The sequence below is a fragment of the Dasypus novemcinctus genome, chromosome 3, assembly GCF_030445035.2.
Source record: "Dasypus novemcinctus isolate mDasNov1 chromosome 3, mDasNov1.1.hap2, whole genome shotgun sequence".
Classification (NCBI taxonomy): domain Eukaryota; kingdom Metazoa; phylum Chordata; class Mammalia; order Cingulata; family Dasypodidae; genus Dasypus; species Dasypus novemcinctus.
Window position 1 is genome coordinate 112144611 of NC_080675.1, and position 17321 is coordinate 112161931.

The following is a 17321-nucleotide window of genomic DNA, read 5'->3' on the forward strand; positions in this document are numbered from 1 at the left end:
TGCCTTGCTTATTTCACTCAGCATGTTCTCAAGGTACATCCATGTTGCAGCAGGTCTCAGAACTCCATTCCTTCCTACACCAAGTAATACTCCATTGCGTGGGAGTACATTTGCTCAGCATGTTTTTAAGATCCATTCGTGTTGTTGTGCGTAATAGCAGTTTGTCCTTTTTTTATTGCTGGGTAGTATTCTGTTTATGGATATATCACGATTTATTTATCCGTTCTCCTGTTGATAGACATTTGAGTTGTTACCAGTCCAGGGCAATTAAGAATAAAGCTGCTATAAACATTTGTGTACAAGTCTTTGTGTGGACATATATTTTCATGCCTCTTGGGTAAATACTCAGGTATGGAATTTCTGGGCCCTACGGTAAGTGTCTACTAACTGATTGGACTGTTTTATATTCCCACCAGCTCTGTGTGAGAGGTGCAGTGACTCTACACCCTCCCGACGCTTGGTATTGTTATACTTTATTAAACATTTCAGGTTGTGTTGCTGTGCTGCTTTTAATAAAACATTTCATCTTTTTTTGTTGTTTTGTTTTTAGGAGGTACCAGCCTGTCATTCCAGCTTGCTCTCTTGCTCCTCTTCTCCAGGAGGCACTGGGAACTGAACCCAGGACCTTCCATGTGGTAAGCAGGAGCTCAGTTGCTTGAGCCACATCTGCTTCCCTGTCTGACAATTTTTTTTTTAAGATTTATTTTTTATTTATTTCTTCCCCACCCCACCCCCAGTTGTCTGCTCTCTGTGTCCATTCACTGTGTGTTCTTCTGTGACCGCTTCTATCCTTATCAGCGGCACCGGGAATCTGTGTTTCCTTTTGTCGTGTCTTCTTGTTGTGGTGTCAGCTCTCCGTGTGTGCGACACCATTCCTGGGCAGGCTGCACTTTCTTTTGTGCTGGGCGGCTCTCCTTATGGGGTGCACTCCTTGTGCGTGGGGCTCCCCTACGCTGGGGACAACCCTGCATGGCAGGGCACTCCTTGCGTGCACCAGCACTGCGCATGGGCCAGCTCTACACAGGTCAAGGGGGCCCGGGGTTTGAATCGCAGACCTCCCACGTGATAGGCAAACACCCCATCCATTGCGCCAAGTTCGCTTCCCCCTGTATGACAATTAAAACATCACATTACTTTAAGATTAAATTGTTTCAAAGGATGCCATTTATTGGATAGTGTGAATATTATTAAAATTATTTTTTAAAAGATTACATAAAAAAATGTATGGAATTCCCGTATGCCCACCCCCTACCCCTCCCACACTTTCCAAAATTAACAACATCCCTCTTTAGTGTGGTACATTTGTTACAATTGATGAACATATATTTGAACATTGCCACTAAGTGTGGATTATATTTACACTCTCTCCCACACATTTTGGTAAGTTATGACAAGAGATATAAAGGCCTCTTTATCCAACTCTGCAACAGATACTATGAATATTGACATTTATATTAACATTCATTTGGGCGAATGGTGTTCCTTTCTTTTGTAAAGCAGTAGCTGGGAAGGTAGAAAGAGGACCTGTCACTTGCTCCCAGGTGCCTTCTTCTGAAGGTGACTTTTTAGGAAAGAGCCCATGGAAATGGTGAGGCTCTGGAGTGGATTCCCTTAAAAACAAGGTGCCCTGTGCACCTTGGAAGATCTTTTTATATCCCTAAGCATGCAAGAACCCCAGTTTGAGGACCCCTGTCATGAGGATGCTTCCATTTCCCAGCTAGACAAAGGACAAACGAGGTTGCTGGAGGATGTTTGGCGGGGTGGGGGGAGCTTTGACATTCGCTCAGTGAGAGAAGGGAGGTGGATTTTTGAGAATTGGGGTGATTCAGGTGGGTTTGGAAACATCTGGAATGGGAACCAGACAGGAGGAAGTTATGACCGATGAAGAGGTGTTCCACGCAGACCAAGGGCTTTCTTTCCTTAGGATATTTTAGCAGGGGCCAACAATGTGCCAGGCCCTGTGCCGTGAGGTGGTAAACCAGACAACGCCATCCGCGCCCCGTGCTGCCAGGGAGCTCACAGTCTACCGAGGGACAAGTTAGAACCAGGGGCTGGTAATGCAGGGTGACCAGCACAGGGCTGGGGGAGTACCCGGGAGGGACCCCTGATCTTAGCAAGGGAGGGGAGTATCAGGGAAGCAAGCCACCCCAGAAGGAACAGCCTCCAAAGTGAACCCCCACACCGAATACTCAACTGTCTGGAGGGGCATGGCACATTCTGGGAATATCCTTAGAGCAGCATGGCCAGGGCACGGAGAGGTAAGTACAGATGGGACAAAGTTTAACTGGGGTTGGGACAAAAAATGACCAGGTTTTCTTAATAAGTCTTGTAGCTCTCTTTTTTAAACTGTGTACATACATTACTGTGAAATAAGAAAATTACATTGAAAAGTGAAAATTAAAAAGCAGGTTACAAAAAATAGGAGATGTTGTGTTGTATATATTACTACAATAAAAATGTTTAGAGAGAGTTATGAAATCGTCAGTGCAGAAAAATCTCAAATAATTTATGTAGATCGCCCTCAAGGAGATGGATCATAACTCCCCACTCCCTAAGTGTGGGCTGTATACTTCTAAAGAGTACAGGATGGAAAGGGGGACAACAGGGACACTTTGCAGTGGAGAAACCTCACAAACCCTTCCTCAGCCAGGTGATAAGGTCAACATTGACAATGATGTCATGTTGATTATTATGTATCCTGAGAGGATGGGATGATAACAATGTTTTACCTGTCAAGAACCCATAATCTCAGCCTAATCTTGAGAAAAACGTCAGACAAATTTCAATAATGGAGTATCCTACAAAATACCTGATCAGTACTTTTCAAAATTGTCGAGATCATCAAAAGGAAGGAAAGCCTGAGAAACTGTCACAGCCAAGAGGAGTCTAAGGAGACAGGACAACTAAATGTAATGTGGCATCCTGGATCAGATCCTGGAACAGAAGAGGGAAAAACGAAGGACATATGAAAAAAGTATAGTCTTTAATAATAATAATGTATCAAAATTGGTCCATTAATTGTCACAAATATACCATACTAATGTAAGATGTTAATAACAAGGGAAAGGGCATGGTATATATGGGAACTCTCTGTACTATCTTCTTTTTTCTGTAACAACCAACTTCTGTTGTGTCAAAATGACTACTCTAAAAGTAGTCTGTTTAAAAAACAAAAACAAAAAACTAAGGCAATTAAATCATTCCTTTCGTTCAGGGTATTCATTCAGCCAGCAAGTACTAACAATTAACTCATATTAAGCAAGTTCTAGGTATACGCACAGCGCTGCATGATTGCATACTCTATTATACTAAAACAGGTCTAAGGTAGATTTTTCTAATTTTACAGTTGTAGAAACTGAGGCATGAGAAAACTCATTGAATTGTTTGACATCAGCGGCTTAGTGGCTGCCCTGAGTTTACACAGTCTCACACACAGCTGTCCAGAACTGCACGTAATCGTTGTGGCCTCCACCCACTCCCACCCACCTCCTCCCCCTCCCCAACAGTGCTGCCACAGCCACCATCTGCCAGGTCTCTCCGGGAGGCTTTCTGCACTTTTTCTTCACCTCCCCCCACCTGATTTGACAGTAAGTCCGGTGGCCCCTCCTCAAACACTGGCCCCACGGGCTTTCCAGTCTGCTCTCTCTCCCTGGGTGGGCCCTGGAAGTTTCTTCTCTGTCTCTGCCTCTGCCTCAGGTCTCATCCTCTCTGACGTAGTCTCCACCCAGTTGACACCCATCTTAATAGAATCCACATCAGATGATCTCACCCGCAGTCTCAAATCTTCTGCTGGCCCATTCAGTGGCTTTCCCAATCTTGACCTCAGCTGGTCTCATTTCCTCCTCCCTCTCCTCCCATGCCCTTCAGCTGAACATCACTCTGTTCGAAGGCCTTTGCTCCTGGTGCGTGGAGTAACCCTTTCCCCTCTTTGCCCTTGGAGATCATTCATGCACTTCAAGCCTTAGCTCACGTTCACCCTACACGAATCCTCTCTCCGGCTCAGCAGTCAGCCCGTACCTGTCTCTTGGTGACTCCCACACTGGTTTCGAGTAGAGGCTGTGAGTTCCCCAAGACACCTCTGTTATCTCCATGCCTGGGAATGTCTGGGCTATTCACCACAACCAACTTCAGTTGTATCAAACCAACATGGCCAAGCTTCATACTTAGGTGCTAGTAAGTGGCCAGGACAGGACAAGAAGAGCCAAAGCAGTTCTGAGGAGAAGCTGAGGTCCAGGGAAGCTTCGTGGAGGGGGAGACTTGAGAGGAACTGTCAGATTAAAGCCATACTTAGCATTCATTGAGCACTTACTCTATGTTGGACACTATAGCAATGAGTTTTCACATAAATCACCTCGCTTACTCAACAAAGACCTCCCAGATAGGTCGTTCATAATTATTTCTGTAAATGAAGAAACTGAGTCTAAGAACATCAAATGTGCACAAAGTGTCACAGTTAGTGAGTGGTTGGCAAAGGCTAAGAAGGCTGGTCTCTGGTTCTTGCTCTGACATCTAGCCCAAGGATTGAAGAATGAGTACAAGGAGGTGTACTGTTGTCATCAGCACATCAGGGCCCACTGAGGCCCCACCCCATACCCCAGAGAGCAGTGGAACCCAAGGAGGGGGCTTTGGGCACTGAGGTAGATGGAAGGATTCTGCGCTAGAGACAACCTCTTTTGCTGATGTCTGACTACTAATGGGTTAAATGAGATAATAATGAATATTAGGGACTTAGAATGGTAAATGCTCCAATTATGATTATTTGACTCTTGGTTAGCTCTGTTTGTGTTTCCTTGATGCAGGCAGCAGGTGGTCTCAGTTTGGAGCCTTATGCATGGAACAGAGCAAAGCAGCTCCCTGCCTGGGATCCCTTTTCCAAGGGTGGGAAGGTCCTGCCTATCTTTCCCTGGGTGGGCCTTCTGGCACTTTCCCTCCTGGGACCTGATGGGTCCAGCAGTGCCCAGGTGGGAAAAGTGGGGTCTTAGCAGCAACTGCAGGTGGGAGAAGGGGGACCAGTTAGGGAGAGCTTGCCGCTCTGGGGCAGGAGGCGGTGTTAAGTTACCGTGGACAGTGCAGGTCTCTGGGACTGGGGCCTGGGCCCCTTCAAGCCCAGAGAGCCCTCTGTGTGGGCTGGTAAGAGTCAAAGTCCTCATGTTTGGCACCCAAATTCGGCAAGAGCAGCATGATCACACAATTTACACACAAACCTGGGCATGTTAAAAAAATATATATATATATATATACACATATACATATATATTCATTAGAGAAGTTGTTGGTTTACAGGAAAATCATGCAGAAAATAGAGTTCCTATATACCCACCCCATTATTAAGGTTTTGCATTAGTATAGTAACTTGGATACAATTATGAGAGAATATTGTGATAATTGTACTATTAACTACAGCCCATAATTTATATTAAATTTCGCTGCTTGTGTTATACAGTCCTATGGTTGTTTTCTTTGTAAACATTATTCTAGTAACATATATACCACCTAAATATTCTGCTTTTGACCGCAATAAGTAGTTCAGTGATGTTACATTCATAATGTCATTTTGCCATTATCATCATCTATTACCAAAACTTTTCTATTATCCCAAACAGAAACACTGGACCAATTAAGCATTAACTCAATTCCCTATCTCCAGCCCTGCCACTGGGAACCTGTATTCTAATTTCTGACTATGTGAATTATTTCTTCCAATTATTTCATATCAGTGAGATCATACAATATCAGTCCTTTTGTGTCTGGCCTATTTCACTCAACATGTCTTCACAGTTCATTCACATTGTCGCATGTATCAGAGCTTCATTCCTTTTCATAGCTGAATGATACTCCAGTGCATGTATGTACCACATTTGTTTATCCATTCATTCTTTTTTTTTTTTTTAAGATTTATTTATTTATTTATTTTCCCCCCTCCCCTGGTTGTCTTGGTGTCTATTTGCTGCGTCTTGTTTCTTTGTCCGCTTCTGTTGTCGTCAGCGGCACGGGAAGTGTGGGCGGCACCATTCCTGGGCAGGCTGCACTTTCTTTTCACGCTGGGCGGCTTTCCTCACGGGCGCACTCCTTGCGCGTGGGGCTCCCGCACGTGGGGGACACCCTTGCGTGGCAAGGCACTCCTTGCGCGCATCAGCACTGCGCATGGCCAGCTCCACACGGGTCAAGGAGGCCCGGGGTTTGAACCGCGGACCTCCCATGTGGTAGACGGACGCCCTAACCACTGGGCCAAAGTCCGTTTCCCTATCCATTCATTCTTTGATGGACACTTGGATTGTTTCCACATTTTGGCAATTTTGAAACATGCCACTAGGAGCTTTGGTGTGCAAAACTGCAAGAGTCCCTGCTTTCAATCCTTTTGGCAAATCTAGATGCTGTTTTGTTTTGTTCTGAAATTTTATTCTAGTTCAGGATGCTTTTGAGAGTGAAGTTGGTGTTGGTCATTGTCAGAGCTACCTGCAAAATCCAGGACTGCAGTCACTCTGGCCAAGAGGCTTTCACTTTAGCAACAAGGTAGAGTCCATGAGCCCCAGAAGTGAAGACTCCATCTGGGTCTCTTAGGCCAGTAGGAGATGGAAAATCTGCAGTTGCACCTGAGCCCTCACAGACCCCCACCTAGGACTCCTTCTCTACCTTTAGGCCGGGCTGCTCCTACCTTCACTACTGGCCTCCACAGTCACTGTTCCTCCTTCTTGCCAGGCTTTGCAGGTGTTTGTCCCGCGCTCCTCTGCACTGTTGCCATGTCCTGGGTCTGCTCCATGAGGGCAAGGACTTTTGTCTGTTTTTTTCTCTGTCCCCGGAGCCTGAAGCAGTACCTGGCACAGAGTGAGCACTCATTGGTAGAACGAGTAAGCTTCTGAATGAATCCATCAATTGCTTTCCTAATTCTACACTATTATTTACTGACCCGATGCCTCGTTGGATTATGATCTTATCCGGGGCAAGAACAGCGCTGTACTTATCTCTGCGGCCCCAGCGCCCAGCTCAGGGCCAGGCAAAGAAAGGGTGCTCAACAATATTTTGTTGAGTGACTTTAGCTGTGTTCTGTCTTTCCTGCCTGGCTCGGTCTCCCCACAGCGATGAGTCGCGACGGAGCATGTCACGGCAGTATCTGACACATGGCCTCCCACTGGCCGGGCCACCAGTTCTGTCTCTTCTGGAAGCTGGTGCAGGAAAAGGGAGGGCAGGTCTGCTCTGCCTGTGCCTTGTGTATAACCAAAACAGCGATTAGATTGAGGAGCGGGAGATATTCCTGAGGCAGCGGGCTGTTTAAAGGTGGGATGGGTGCTAGACAGGTTGGCTGAGCAGTCCATTCAGGGAGGGCAGCCTAGGCGGGGAGGGTGAGCGGACAGGTAGGTTCCTGGGCTGGGGCAGCGGCGCTGGCGGGTCCCGGCAGGAGCCTGAGACAGTCGAGACCGCCTCCTAGTGTCAAGGCCCGGAACAGCCGTAGAGTCCCGGAAGGAGGGACTTCCGTTCAGTAGGGCCCGCCCACCATCCCCGCTCCGCCCAGCACGGGTGGGTGGAGGGCTCCTCCCCACCTCGGCCAGGACCTGAGGACCGCGGCTCCGGCCCCAGCTCCCGTCCTCCAGGGCGGCCTCGGGCCCGGCGCCGCTCCCCAGCCCTCCCCGCCGTGTGCTCGCGGCCGGCCGCGCGACGTCCCTGCGCACGCGTACGAGTGGCTCTGAGAACCCGGAAGTTGCGTTTTAGGCGCGCGTCGCGGGGGCGGGAGTAAGCTGCGCTGCGGCGGAGAGGTTGGGGTCACCTGAGATCTGCTGAAGGGAGCCTGTGGGGTGCAGGACTGCGCCAGATTCAAGGGGAGGGCTTCCCGGTCTTTTTGCTCTATCAGGCGAGAGCGAGTAGATCCTTCGGACCGCGTCGGCGGCCGATCCCCAGGCTCTGTCAGATCTCTGACGAGGCTGGGGAGTCGCAATTTCCTCTCCGGGGCGTCGGGGATCCCTGGGGGAAGCCCTGTCGTGATCCCCGGGCCCCGGACCAGGAGCCCAGAAGCCGGGCACCATGGCATCCATCCTGGATGAGTACGAGGATTCGCTCTCCCGCTCGGCCGTCCTGCAGCCCGGCTGCCCCAGCGTGGGCATCCCCCACTCGGGTAAGGGAGGGGGGGGTGGCGCTTCCCATCTCGGCTCTCCTGGCACCTGCGGGGAAAGAGGGGCCACTCCAAGAGCTCGGGTTCACCTCCGGGACGTGCAATCCTGCCCTGGTCCCCTGATTTCTCTTTGCCCCGAGCTGGTGGATAGTCGAAGTTTGGAAGCAACTGGAGCAGTCGCGTGATCTAGGCCCTGCCACTAGGGTCCTTCTAAGAGGGAACCAGGGCCCAGAAAAGGAAGTGACTTTGCCTCCAGGGCCACAGTTGAGCTATCGGAAGAACTGAGGATAGACTCCACGCTTCTAATGCCTGATTCTTTATTGTCCTGTCCCATCACCACCATCGAGCCTCTGGAGGCGGGAGGGAAGGAAGGAATGGGCAAAGAAACTGGTGAAAGGGGAATGTTGTAGGGGAAGGAGGGATGGTCCTAGAGGGAACTTTGTCACTGTTGTTTGTCACTGAACAAAGGAAAATGGAGATGAAGTGTTTTAGGCCTCTGCTAGACTGGGTGCAGTCGGGAGTTTAGGGGAAGTTTTCATAGAGAGTAGTGCAGAGTTGGCAAAGGAGTCTGAAGTACTGGGGTGTTTTGAGCAAGGGTACAAAAATGAAGGAAAGCAGCTACATAAACACCACTAATTGGAGTGTTTCCCCAGGGCTCCCTCTGCCTGACAAGCTGTCTCTTTCTTCTGGAGACTCACTGAGAGTACAGCCTGGGCATAGGGGAGGGGAGAGAATGGAGCGAGACTACTTTAGTTGAGTTGGGATTGCAGGGCCAAAGACTGGTCAGGGTGAATGCCCAAACCCTCAGTGCCCCACTACCGCTGGGAACAGGTGCATCGTGGTGCAATAGCATCTCAAAGGATCAGCCTTTCACTGCTGTCAGAAGTGTGGGACAAGCCCAAAACCCTTGATGTAGAGGTGACTAGCCAACTAACTGATATCAAATTATCTGTTAACCAAGCTCTTGGGGATAGGAATATGTCAGGAAAGTAGAGAGGAGTGCTGTTTTTTTGTTGTCTCTCCTTGCCTTTCCTCTGTCTCTTCTGTAGCTAACCTTTTCTTTGCTCTGCACCTTCAGGGTACGTGAAAGCCCAGCTGGAGAAGGAGGTGCCCATTTTCACTAAGCAGCGCATTGATTTCACCCCATCTGAGCGCATCACCAGTCTTGTAGTCTCCTGCAATCAGCTCTGCATGAGCCTGGGCAAGGATACACTGCTCCGGTAACAAAGGGCCCAAAAGGCTTGGGGGTAGCGTGTGAACTGGTGACATTTTGGTCTATTAACTGCCTGGAGCATTTCTTCTACTCTGGGAAGGGAAGCTGCGAATTTGGAATTTTCAGGAAATATCCTATCCTTTCCCAAAGAGACCCAATATAGTGTAGTAGTTAAGATTCTGATACCAGCTCTACCATTTCCCAGCTATGAAATCTTGAGCAAGTCACCTGATCTCCCTATTCTTTTTCCTTCATCTGTTAAAGGTGACTCTCCCCACAGGTTAGACCAGTGGAATGAAAGGTCTAGTGTCCTGAAGTACAGCCACAACAAATGGAAATAACATATGACAAAGGTGTCAGGAAAATTGTCATCCTTGTGGAATAAATATCTGGAATAAAAGCTAGGACTGTATCATAAAAATGAATTCTAGGTGGAATAATTATTTAAATATAAAAAATAAAAAATAGTGTATTAAAAGGATAATAAATTTCTGTGACTTTGGGCTGAAGGAGGAAAGCCTTACATAAGCTAGGAAATCCAGAAACCATAAGGAAAAATCTTGATCTGTTTGAGTATGTAAAAACTGCTTCAGTGGCAAAGCCAAAACAAAGAAAGAGCTCTATGAATCAGGTCAAGACAAGGTAGATGGGAAAATAAAGTTTGTTACACAGTGACTAAGGATTGACATCCTTATTCCTTAAAAACTTCTTATAAATTGGGGCTCAAGCAGTTGCATATCTGCCTCCCACATGGGAAGTCCCAGGTTTGGTTCCTGGTGCCTCCTAAAGAAAACAAACAAACAATGAGCAGAGAATGAGCAGACATCAAGAAAAAAATGAGCAGGCAATGAGCAAAAACATGAGCAGGGAGTAGATGTGGCTCAAGCAGAGTGCCTGCTTACCACATGGGAGGTCCTGGGCTCTATTCCTCTTACCTCCTAAAGAAAAAAAACAGACAACAAGCAGACAAAGAGAAAAACAATGAGCAAACAGATGAGGGCGCCGTCTCGGGGTGAGGGGAACGCCTTACAAATTAATAAGAAAAAGACAATTCGGTAGAAAAGGAAGGCAAAAAAATATGAACATGCAGTTCACAGAAGAGAAACTCCAAATTTCCAGTGCACATATGAAGCTATTTTCAACTTCTGGGAACGCACATTAGAATAACAATAAGATACCTTGTGGTTGTTTTTTTTAACTTAACAGAATTGACAAAAATTAAAAACAGTAATGTTCAGTACTGGTGACGATCCAAGGAAATGGACTCATACGTTGTTGATGAAAGTGTAAATTGCCACTGTTGTTTGGGAAAGTAATCTGGTGATGTCTTTTTTTTTTTTTTTAAGATTTAAAAAATTTATTTATTCCCCCCCTCCCCTTGTTGTTTTTCACTTGCTGTGTCCATTCGTCTTTCTTGTTTCTTTAGGAGGCACTGGGAGCCAAATCCAAGACCTCTGATGTGGGAGGGAGGTGCCTAATTGCTTGAGCCACCTCCGCTCCCTGCTTTTTTGTGTCTCTCATGTTTTTTCTTCCTGTGTCTCTTGTGGCAGCTTGCTGTGCCTGCCCATCACAGTCTCTGCCTTCTTTAGGAGGCACCAGAATCTGAACCAGCAACTTCCCCTGTGGTAGGCAGGAGCCCAGTTGCCTGAGCCACATCCACTTCCCCTAGTGACGTCTTTTAATTTTATTTATTTATTTATTTATTTATTTATTTATTTATTTAATTCCTCCCCTCCCCCGGTTGTCTGTTCTCTCTATTTGCTGCGTCTTGTTTCTTTGTCCGCTTCTGTTGTCGTTAGCGGCACGGGAAGTGTGGGCGGCGCCATTCCTGGGCAGGCTGCACTTTTCTCTCGTGCTGGGTGGCTCTCCTTACGGGTGCACTCCTTGCGTGTGGGGCTCCCCTATGCGGGGGACACCCCTGCGTGGCGCGGCACTCCTTGCGCACATCAGCACTGCGCATGGGCCAGCTCCACACTGGTCAAGGAGGCCCGGGGTTTGAACCGCGGACCTCCCATGTCGTAGACGGATGCCCTAACCACTGGGCCAAGTCCGTTTCCCGTCTTTTAATATTTAAAATATCTAAAACTTTGATCCAGCAATCCCACTTTGGATAGTATATCCCATAGAAAGTAAAGCATCAATTTGCAAGGGAATAGACATGAGTGTTTTGATTGTGTACCATTATTTGTGGTATGAAAAATTGGACAGGCTGAATACCCATACAGAAAAATTGTGATTTAATTATGGTTTGGCCCTAGAATGTAGTATTATGCAGTTATTAAAACAATGAGAGCTGTATCTGTTGACCCAGGGGAATGGTCACAGAATATCATTAGGTGGGAAGAGCAAATTTCAAAAGAATACACATAGTATAGATATACTGTATGAAGACATTATTTATTTATTTATTATTTATTTAAAGATTTATTTTTTTTTTATTTCTCTCCCTCCCCTCCGCCTGCCCCAGTTGTCTGCTCTCTATGTTCATTTGCCGCATGTTCTTCTTTTTGTCAGCTTCTGTTGTTGTCAGCGGCACGGGAATCTGTGTTTCTTTCTGTTCTGTCATCTTGTTGTGTCAGGTCTCCGTGTGTGTGGCGCCATTCCTGGACAGGCTGCACTTTCTTTGGCGCTGGGCAGCTCTCCTTATGGGGCGCACTCCTTGCGTGTGGGGCTCCCCTACGTGGGGGGGCTCCCCTGCGTGGCGCAGCACTCCTTGTGCACATCAGCACTGGACTTGGACCAGCTCCACATGGGTCAAGGAGGCCCAGGATTTGAACCACGGACCTCCCATGTGGTAGACGGACGCCCTAACCACTGGGCCAAGTCCACTTCCCTGAAGACATTTTTTAAAAACAGCAACACAACAACCTTTTTTAAAATTATGTGTACGGAGGATAACATTAGCATCATTTTTCCTAAATAGTTGGGAATGAAAGGGGATTGGGAGGAAAATCATAAACTTTATTTTTTAAATACATCTTTGCATTGATTCTTTAGTTTGAATGAGGATATATCTGAAAACAATGAGAAAAATATAATTTAAACAGGAGTACTCCCTCAAACTTATTGTGAAGATTGAGATAATACTAGGTGAAGCTTTTGGCATGGTGCTTGGTATATAGAAAGTGCTCAATAACCATCTGCTACTTTTCAGTTTTGTTTCTTCTTGCCCTGGCAAACTCTCTTCCCCATGCCCTGGAGATCCACTGCTCAGAAGGAAAAGACTTCTGCTTAGTGACTTCTCAGAATGAAGTGGGGGAGTTCCCGGAGCTTGAGGCTGCTACGTAGGGCTCTGTGTGTGTTTCTGGGTTCCTCAGGATTTTATATGTATGTGAAGATTTAGGGAAGAAAGGCTGTGGCTTTCATCACAGTCTTAAAGAGGCCTGTGACCCAAAAAAAGATGAACCCTCTGCAGACTTGACGCTGTGACTCTTGTCCCCACAGCATTGACTTGGGCAAGGCAAATGAACCCAACCATGTGGATCTGGGGCGCAAGGATGATGCCAAAGTTCACAAGATGTTCCTGGACCATACTGGTAAGAAGTAGCGGCGGTCTGAGGGGGGAAGCCTGTGGGTGAATAGGATCTGAGAGTGGTGGGCGCAAGAAGGCAGCATCCACTCGCTCTTCCCCACTCCAGGCTCTCACCTGCTGATTGCTCTGAGCAGCACTGAGGTCCTCTACGTGAACCGCAATGGACAGAAGGTGCGGCCACTAGCACGCTGGAGGGGGCAGCTGGTGGAGAGCGTGGGCTGGAACAAGGCCCAGGGCACCGAGAGCAGCACGGGCCCCATCCTGGTCGGCACTGCCCAAGGCCAGATCTTCGAAGCAGAACTCTCGGCCAGTGAGGGTGGGCTTTTCGGCCCTGCCCCGGACCTCTACTTCCGTCCATTGTACGTGCTAAATGAAGAAGGGGGTCCAGCTCCTGTGTGTTCCCTCGAGGCGGAGCGGGGCCCCGAGGGGCGTGGCTTTGTTATTGCCACCACCCGGCAGCGCCTCTTCCAGTTCATAGGCCGAGCAGCAGAAGGGGCTGAGGCCCAGGGCTTCTCAGGGCTCTTTGCGGCTTATACTGACCACCCACCACCATTCCGTGAGTTTCCCAGCAGCCTGGGCTACAGCGAGTTGGCCTTCTACACCCCCAAGTTGCGCTCTGCGCCCCGGGCCTTTGCCTGGATGATGGGGGATGGCGTGTTATATGGAGCGTTGGACTGTGGGCGCCCTGACTCCCTGCTGAGTGAGGAGCGGGTCTGGGAGTACCCGGAGGGGGTAGGCCCTGGGGCCAGCCCACCGCTGGCCATCGTCCTGACCCAGTTCCACTTCCTGCTGCTGCTGGCGGACCGGGTGGAGGCAGTGTGCACGCTGACCGGGCAGGTGGTGCTGCGGGATCACTTCCTGGAGAAGTTCGGGCCCCTGAAGCACATGGTGAAGGACTCCTCCACCGGCCAGCTCTGGGCCTACACCGAGCGGGCCGTCTTCCGCTACCATGTGCAGCGGGAGGCCCGGGATGTCTGGCGCACCTACCTGGACATGAACCGCTTTGACCTGGCCAAAGAGTACTGTCGGGAGCGGCCTGACTGCCTGGACACAGTCCTGGCCCGGGAGGCTGATTTCTGCTTTCGCCAGCGTCGATACCTGGAGAGCGCCCGCTGTTACGCCCTCACCCAGAGCTACTTTGAGGAGATTGCCCTCAAGTTCTTAGAGGCCCGGCAGGAGGAGGCTCTGGCTGAGTTCCTCCAGCGAAAACTGGCCAGTCTAAAGCCCAATGAGCGTACCCAGGCCACGCTGCTTACCACCTGGCTGACAGAGCTCTACCTTAGCCGGCTCGGGGCTCTGCAGGGCGACCCAGAGGCCCTCACCCTCTACCGGGAAACCCGGGAGCGCTTCCGTGCCTTCCTCAGCAGCCCCCGCCACAAAGAGTGGCTCTTTGCCAGCCGGGCCTCCATCCACGAGCTGCTCGCCAGCCACGGGGACTCGGAGCACATGGTGTACTTTGCCGTGATCATGCAGGACTACGAGCGGGTGGTGGCATACCACTGCCAGCACGAGGCCTACGAGGAGGCCCTGGCCGTGCTCGCCCGCCACCGCGACCCCCAGCTCTTCTACAAGTTCTCGCCCATCCTCATCCGACACATTCCCCGCCAGCTGGTGGATGCCTGGATCGAGCTGGGCAGCCGGCTGGACGCCCGGCAGCTCATCCCTGCCCTGGTGAACTACAGCCAGGGTGGCGAGGCCCAGCAGGTGAGCCAGGCCATCCGCTACATGGAGTTCTGTGTGAACGTGCTGGGTGAGACCGAGCAGGCCATTCACAACTACCTGCTGTCCCTGTATGCCCGCGGCCAGCCAGCCTCCCTGCTGGCCTACCTGGAGCAGGCAGGCGCCAGCCCGCACCGGGTGCATTACGACCTCAAGTATGCACTGCGGCTCTGCGCTGAGCACGGCCACCACCGCGCTTGCGTCCATGTCTACAAGGTCCTGGAGCTGTATGAGGAGGCCGTGGACCTGGCCCTGAAGGTAAGCTACTTAGTCTTGACCCCAGCCAGGAGAGGGACCTTTCAGATGCTGAAGGGTTGTGGTGGGGGAGGGGTTGTGGCTAGAGGTTGGGGTCCCTGGCTTCCATTGCAGAGAGGCACCATATTGTAACGGTTAAGAGCAGACTCTGAAGTCAGGGTTTGAATTCTGGCTCTGCTACTTACTGTGCTGTGTGACTTTGGACTATTTGCTGAACTTTTCTGTGCCTTAGGTTATTCAGCCTCAAAACAGGCATACTATTATAGTACTTGAAAAAGTTGATTAAAGTACTGTATATAAAAGCACTTAGAACAGTACCTGGTACAAGCATGTTAGCTATTGCCTAGTGGGCTCTTAAGATTCATTTTTCAAAGAATGAACCGTCTACCAGCAGGATCAGTGCTGTTTAAAATGCAGATTCCCAGACCTAAACTCAGGACTTAACAAATAAGAATGTCTGAGGGTGGGGTCCCCAAATCTATGTTTTGGATACACTACCTAGGTGATTCTTAGGCACTTTTTTTTTTTAAAGGAGGTACCAGGGATTGAACCCAGGGCCTCGTACATGGGAGGCAGGCGCTCCATCCCACGGGGCCTTCATCTGGCTGACAGAGGGACCTGCGACCTGTTAATGAGCAGGCCTTATCCTTGCTGCCGGCAAGGCTGGGAGCCCGGCCTCAGGGGCCTCTTCCCAAGCCTAGATTCTCCTGGTCATCTGTCTCTCCATCGTCTTTATTCTGGGGCCAGGAAGGGGCCGGCCCTGACATCCACTCTCCCCTGCAGGTGGACGTGGACCTGGCTAAGCAGTGTGCAGACTTGCCAGAAGAGGATGAGGAGCTGCGCAAGAAGCTGTGGCTGAAGATCGCACGGCACGTGGTGCAGGAGGAGGAAGATGTGCGGACGGCCATGGCCTGCCTGGCCAGCTGCCCCCTGCTCAAGATCGAGGACGTGCTGCCCTTCTTTCCTGACTTTGTCACCATCGACCACTTTAAGGAGGCGATCTGTAGCTCGCTTAAGGCCTACAACCACCACATCCAGGAGCTGCAGCGCGAGATGGAAGAGGCCACAGCCAGCGCCCAGCGCATCCGGCGGGACCTGCAGGAGCTGCGGGGCCGCTACGGCACCGTGGAGCCCCAGGACAAATGTGCCGCCTGCGACTTCCCCCTGCTCAACCGCCCTTTCTACCTCTTCCTCTGTGGTCACATGTTCCACGCCGACTGCCTGCTGCAGGCCGTGCGGCCTGGCCTGCCCGCCTACAAGCAGGCCCGGCTGGAGGAGCTGCAGCGAAAGCTGGGGACTGCTCTGCCCCCAGCCAAGGGCTGTGCCCGGGCCAAGGAGGCCGAGGGCGCGGCTGCGGCTGGGGGACCCAGCCGGGAGCAGCTCAAGGCTGACTTAGACGAGCTGGTGGCGGCTGAGTGCGTATACTGCGGGGAGCTGATGATCCGCTCCATCGACCGGCCCTTCATTGACCCCCAGCGCTACGAGGAGGAGCACCTCAGCTGGCTGTAGGTGGTGCTGCCCCTGCCGGGGGGGGGGCGGGCAGGCGGGGGCAGCTGTTGGCCCCTCTTGGGAGGGCCGCAGCCTAGCCCATATTCCATCATCTCGAGACTGCTGGCCATGACCGTGTCAGTGAGTGGAGTCACAGCTGCTGCCCGCGTGGCGTCAGCTGAGCGCATTCTGCCAGCTTCTGCTGGTCTTCAGTCCTGCCTCAGAGCTTCTGTACACCAGCTCGGCCTGCCCGCCAGCAGGCGGCCTTAGCCTGCAGAAGTCGGGGTCTGACCCCAGTACCGTCCCCCTGCATCTACCAGCTCCTGCCCTTTGCAGTCCCTACACACATCCCCCTTACCTCCTAGAGGGAGAGTTTGGTTTTTTCACTCTGGCCTCTGGACCTCTGACTCTTCTCCCACAGAGGAAGCCCAAAGCCCTCTACTGTCTGCCCCTAGGCCCTGGAAAGGTGTGCGGGTGATGGGTGTGCTCCTGTGCTCCGGGATGGGGCAGGAGAGGGGCACCCTGGGGCACAGGCCTCAGGAGGACAGGGAGGTGGTACAGAGAGCATTAAATGTCTGCATTACACTGGTGGCTCCGGAGTTGATGGCTTTGTTGACGCTGGCTGAGCAGGGTGTGCATGACCTCCAGGAGGGGCTGGAGGGCCACAGGGAAGCTTGCCAGGGCCCCGCCTGCCCTCCAGCCTTGGCCTTCAGTCCTTCGCCCAGAGAGGAGACAGGATGGCCTTGCCATATGCTGCTCGCTGAACCCCAGTCCCCACTCTGACCGCAGGGCTCAGCTGGGAATTCCAGTTTGACGTCCCCGTCGCAGAGCAGGGACCGTACTGCCCTGTGGCCAGCAGGTGGCGCTGCTCCCCACCGAATCGTCAGCAGTTAGGCCACTGGGGGCACTGATGGCTCCAGTCCCTTTCTCCACTAGGGCTTCCTCAGTCTGTTCCCTTCCCAGTTGCCCAGGAATTTTCTGGGCATCTCCACTGCCTAACTGTGTCTCTG

General features: G+C 50.8%; 1 protein-coding gene across 1 annotated transcript; it reads left to right on the forward strand.

The window, feature by feature from the left end:
• Positions 1–7698: 7698 nt before the first annotated feature.
• Positions 7699–16900, forward strand: VPS18 (VPS18 core subunit of CORVET and HOPS complexes). The gene is made up of 5 exons (XM_004481524.5): positions 7699–8107; positions 9183–9324; positions 12762–12853; positions 12956–14826; positions 15607–16900. The coding sequence occupies exons 1-5, from the start codon at positions 8017–8019 to the stop codon at positions 16330–16332; spliced, it is 2922 nt and encodes a 973-aa protein (XP_004481581.1). The 5' UTR covers positions 7699–8016; the 3' UTR covers positions 16333–16900.
• The last annotated feature ends 421 nt before the right edge of the window (positions 16901–17321 follow it).

What these genes read in the sequence shown, in the direction of transcription:
- VPS18 (XM_004481524.5), top strand. Translation starts at nt 8,017, where the DNA reads ATGGCATCCATCCTGGATGAGTACGAGGATTCGCTCTCCCGCTCGGCC. An exon ending in GGCAAGGATACACTGCTCCG is followed by an intron (nt 9,325 to 12,761) that starts GTAACAAAGGGC and finishes TTGTCCCCACAG; the next exon opens with CATTGACTTGGGCAAGGCAA. An exon ending in CCGTGGACCTGGCCCTGAAG is followed by an intron (nt 14,827 to 15,606) that starts GTAAGCTACTTA and finishes TCTCCCCTGCAG; the next exon opens with GTGGACGTGGACCTGGCTAA.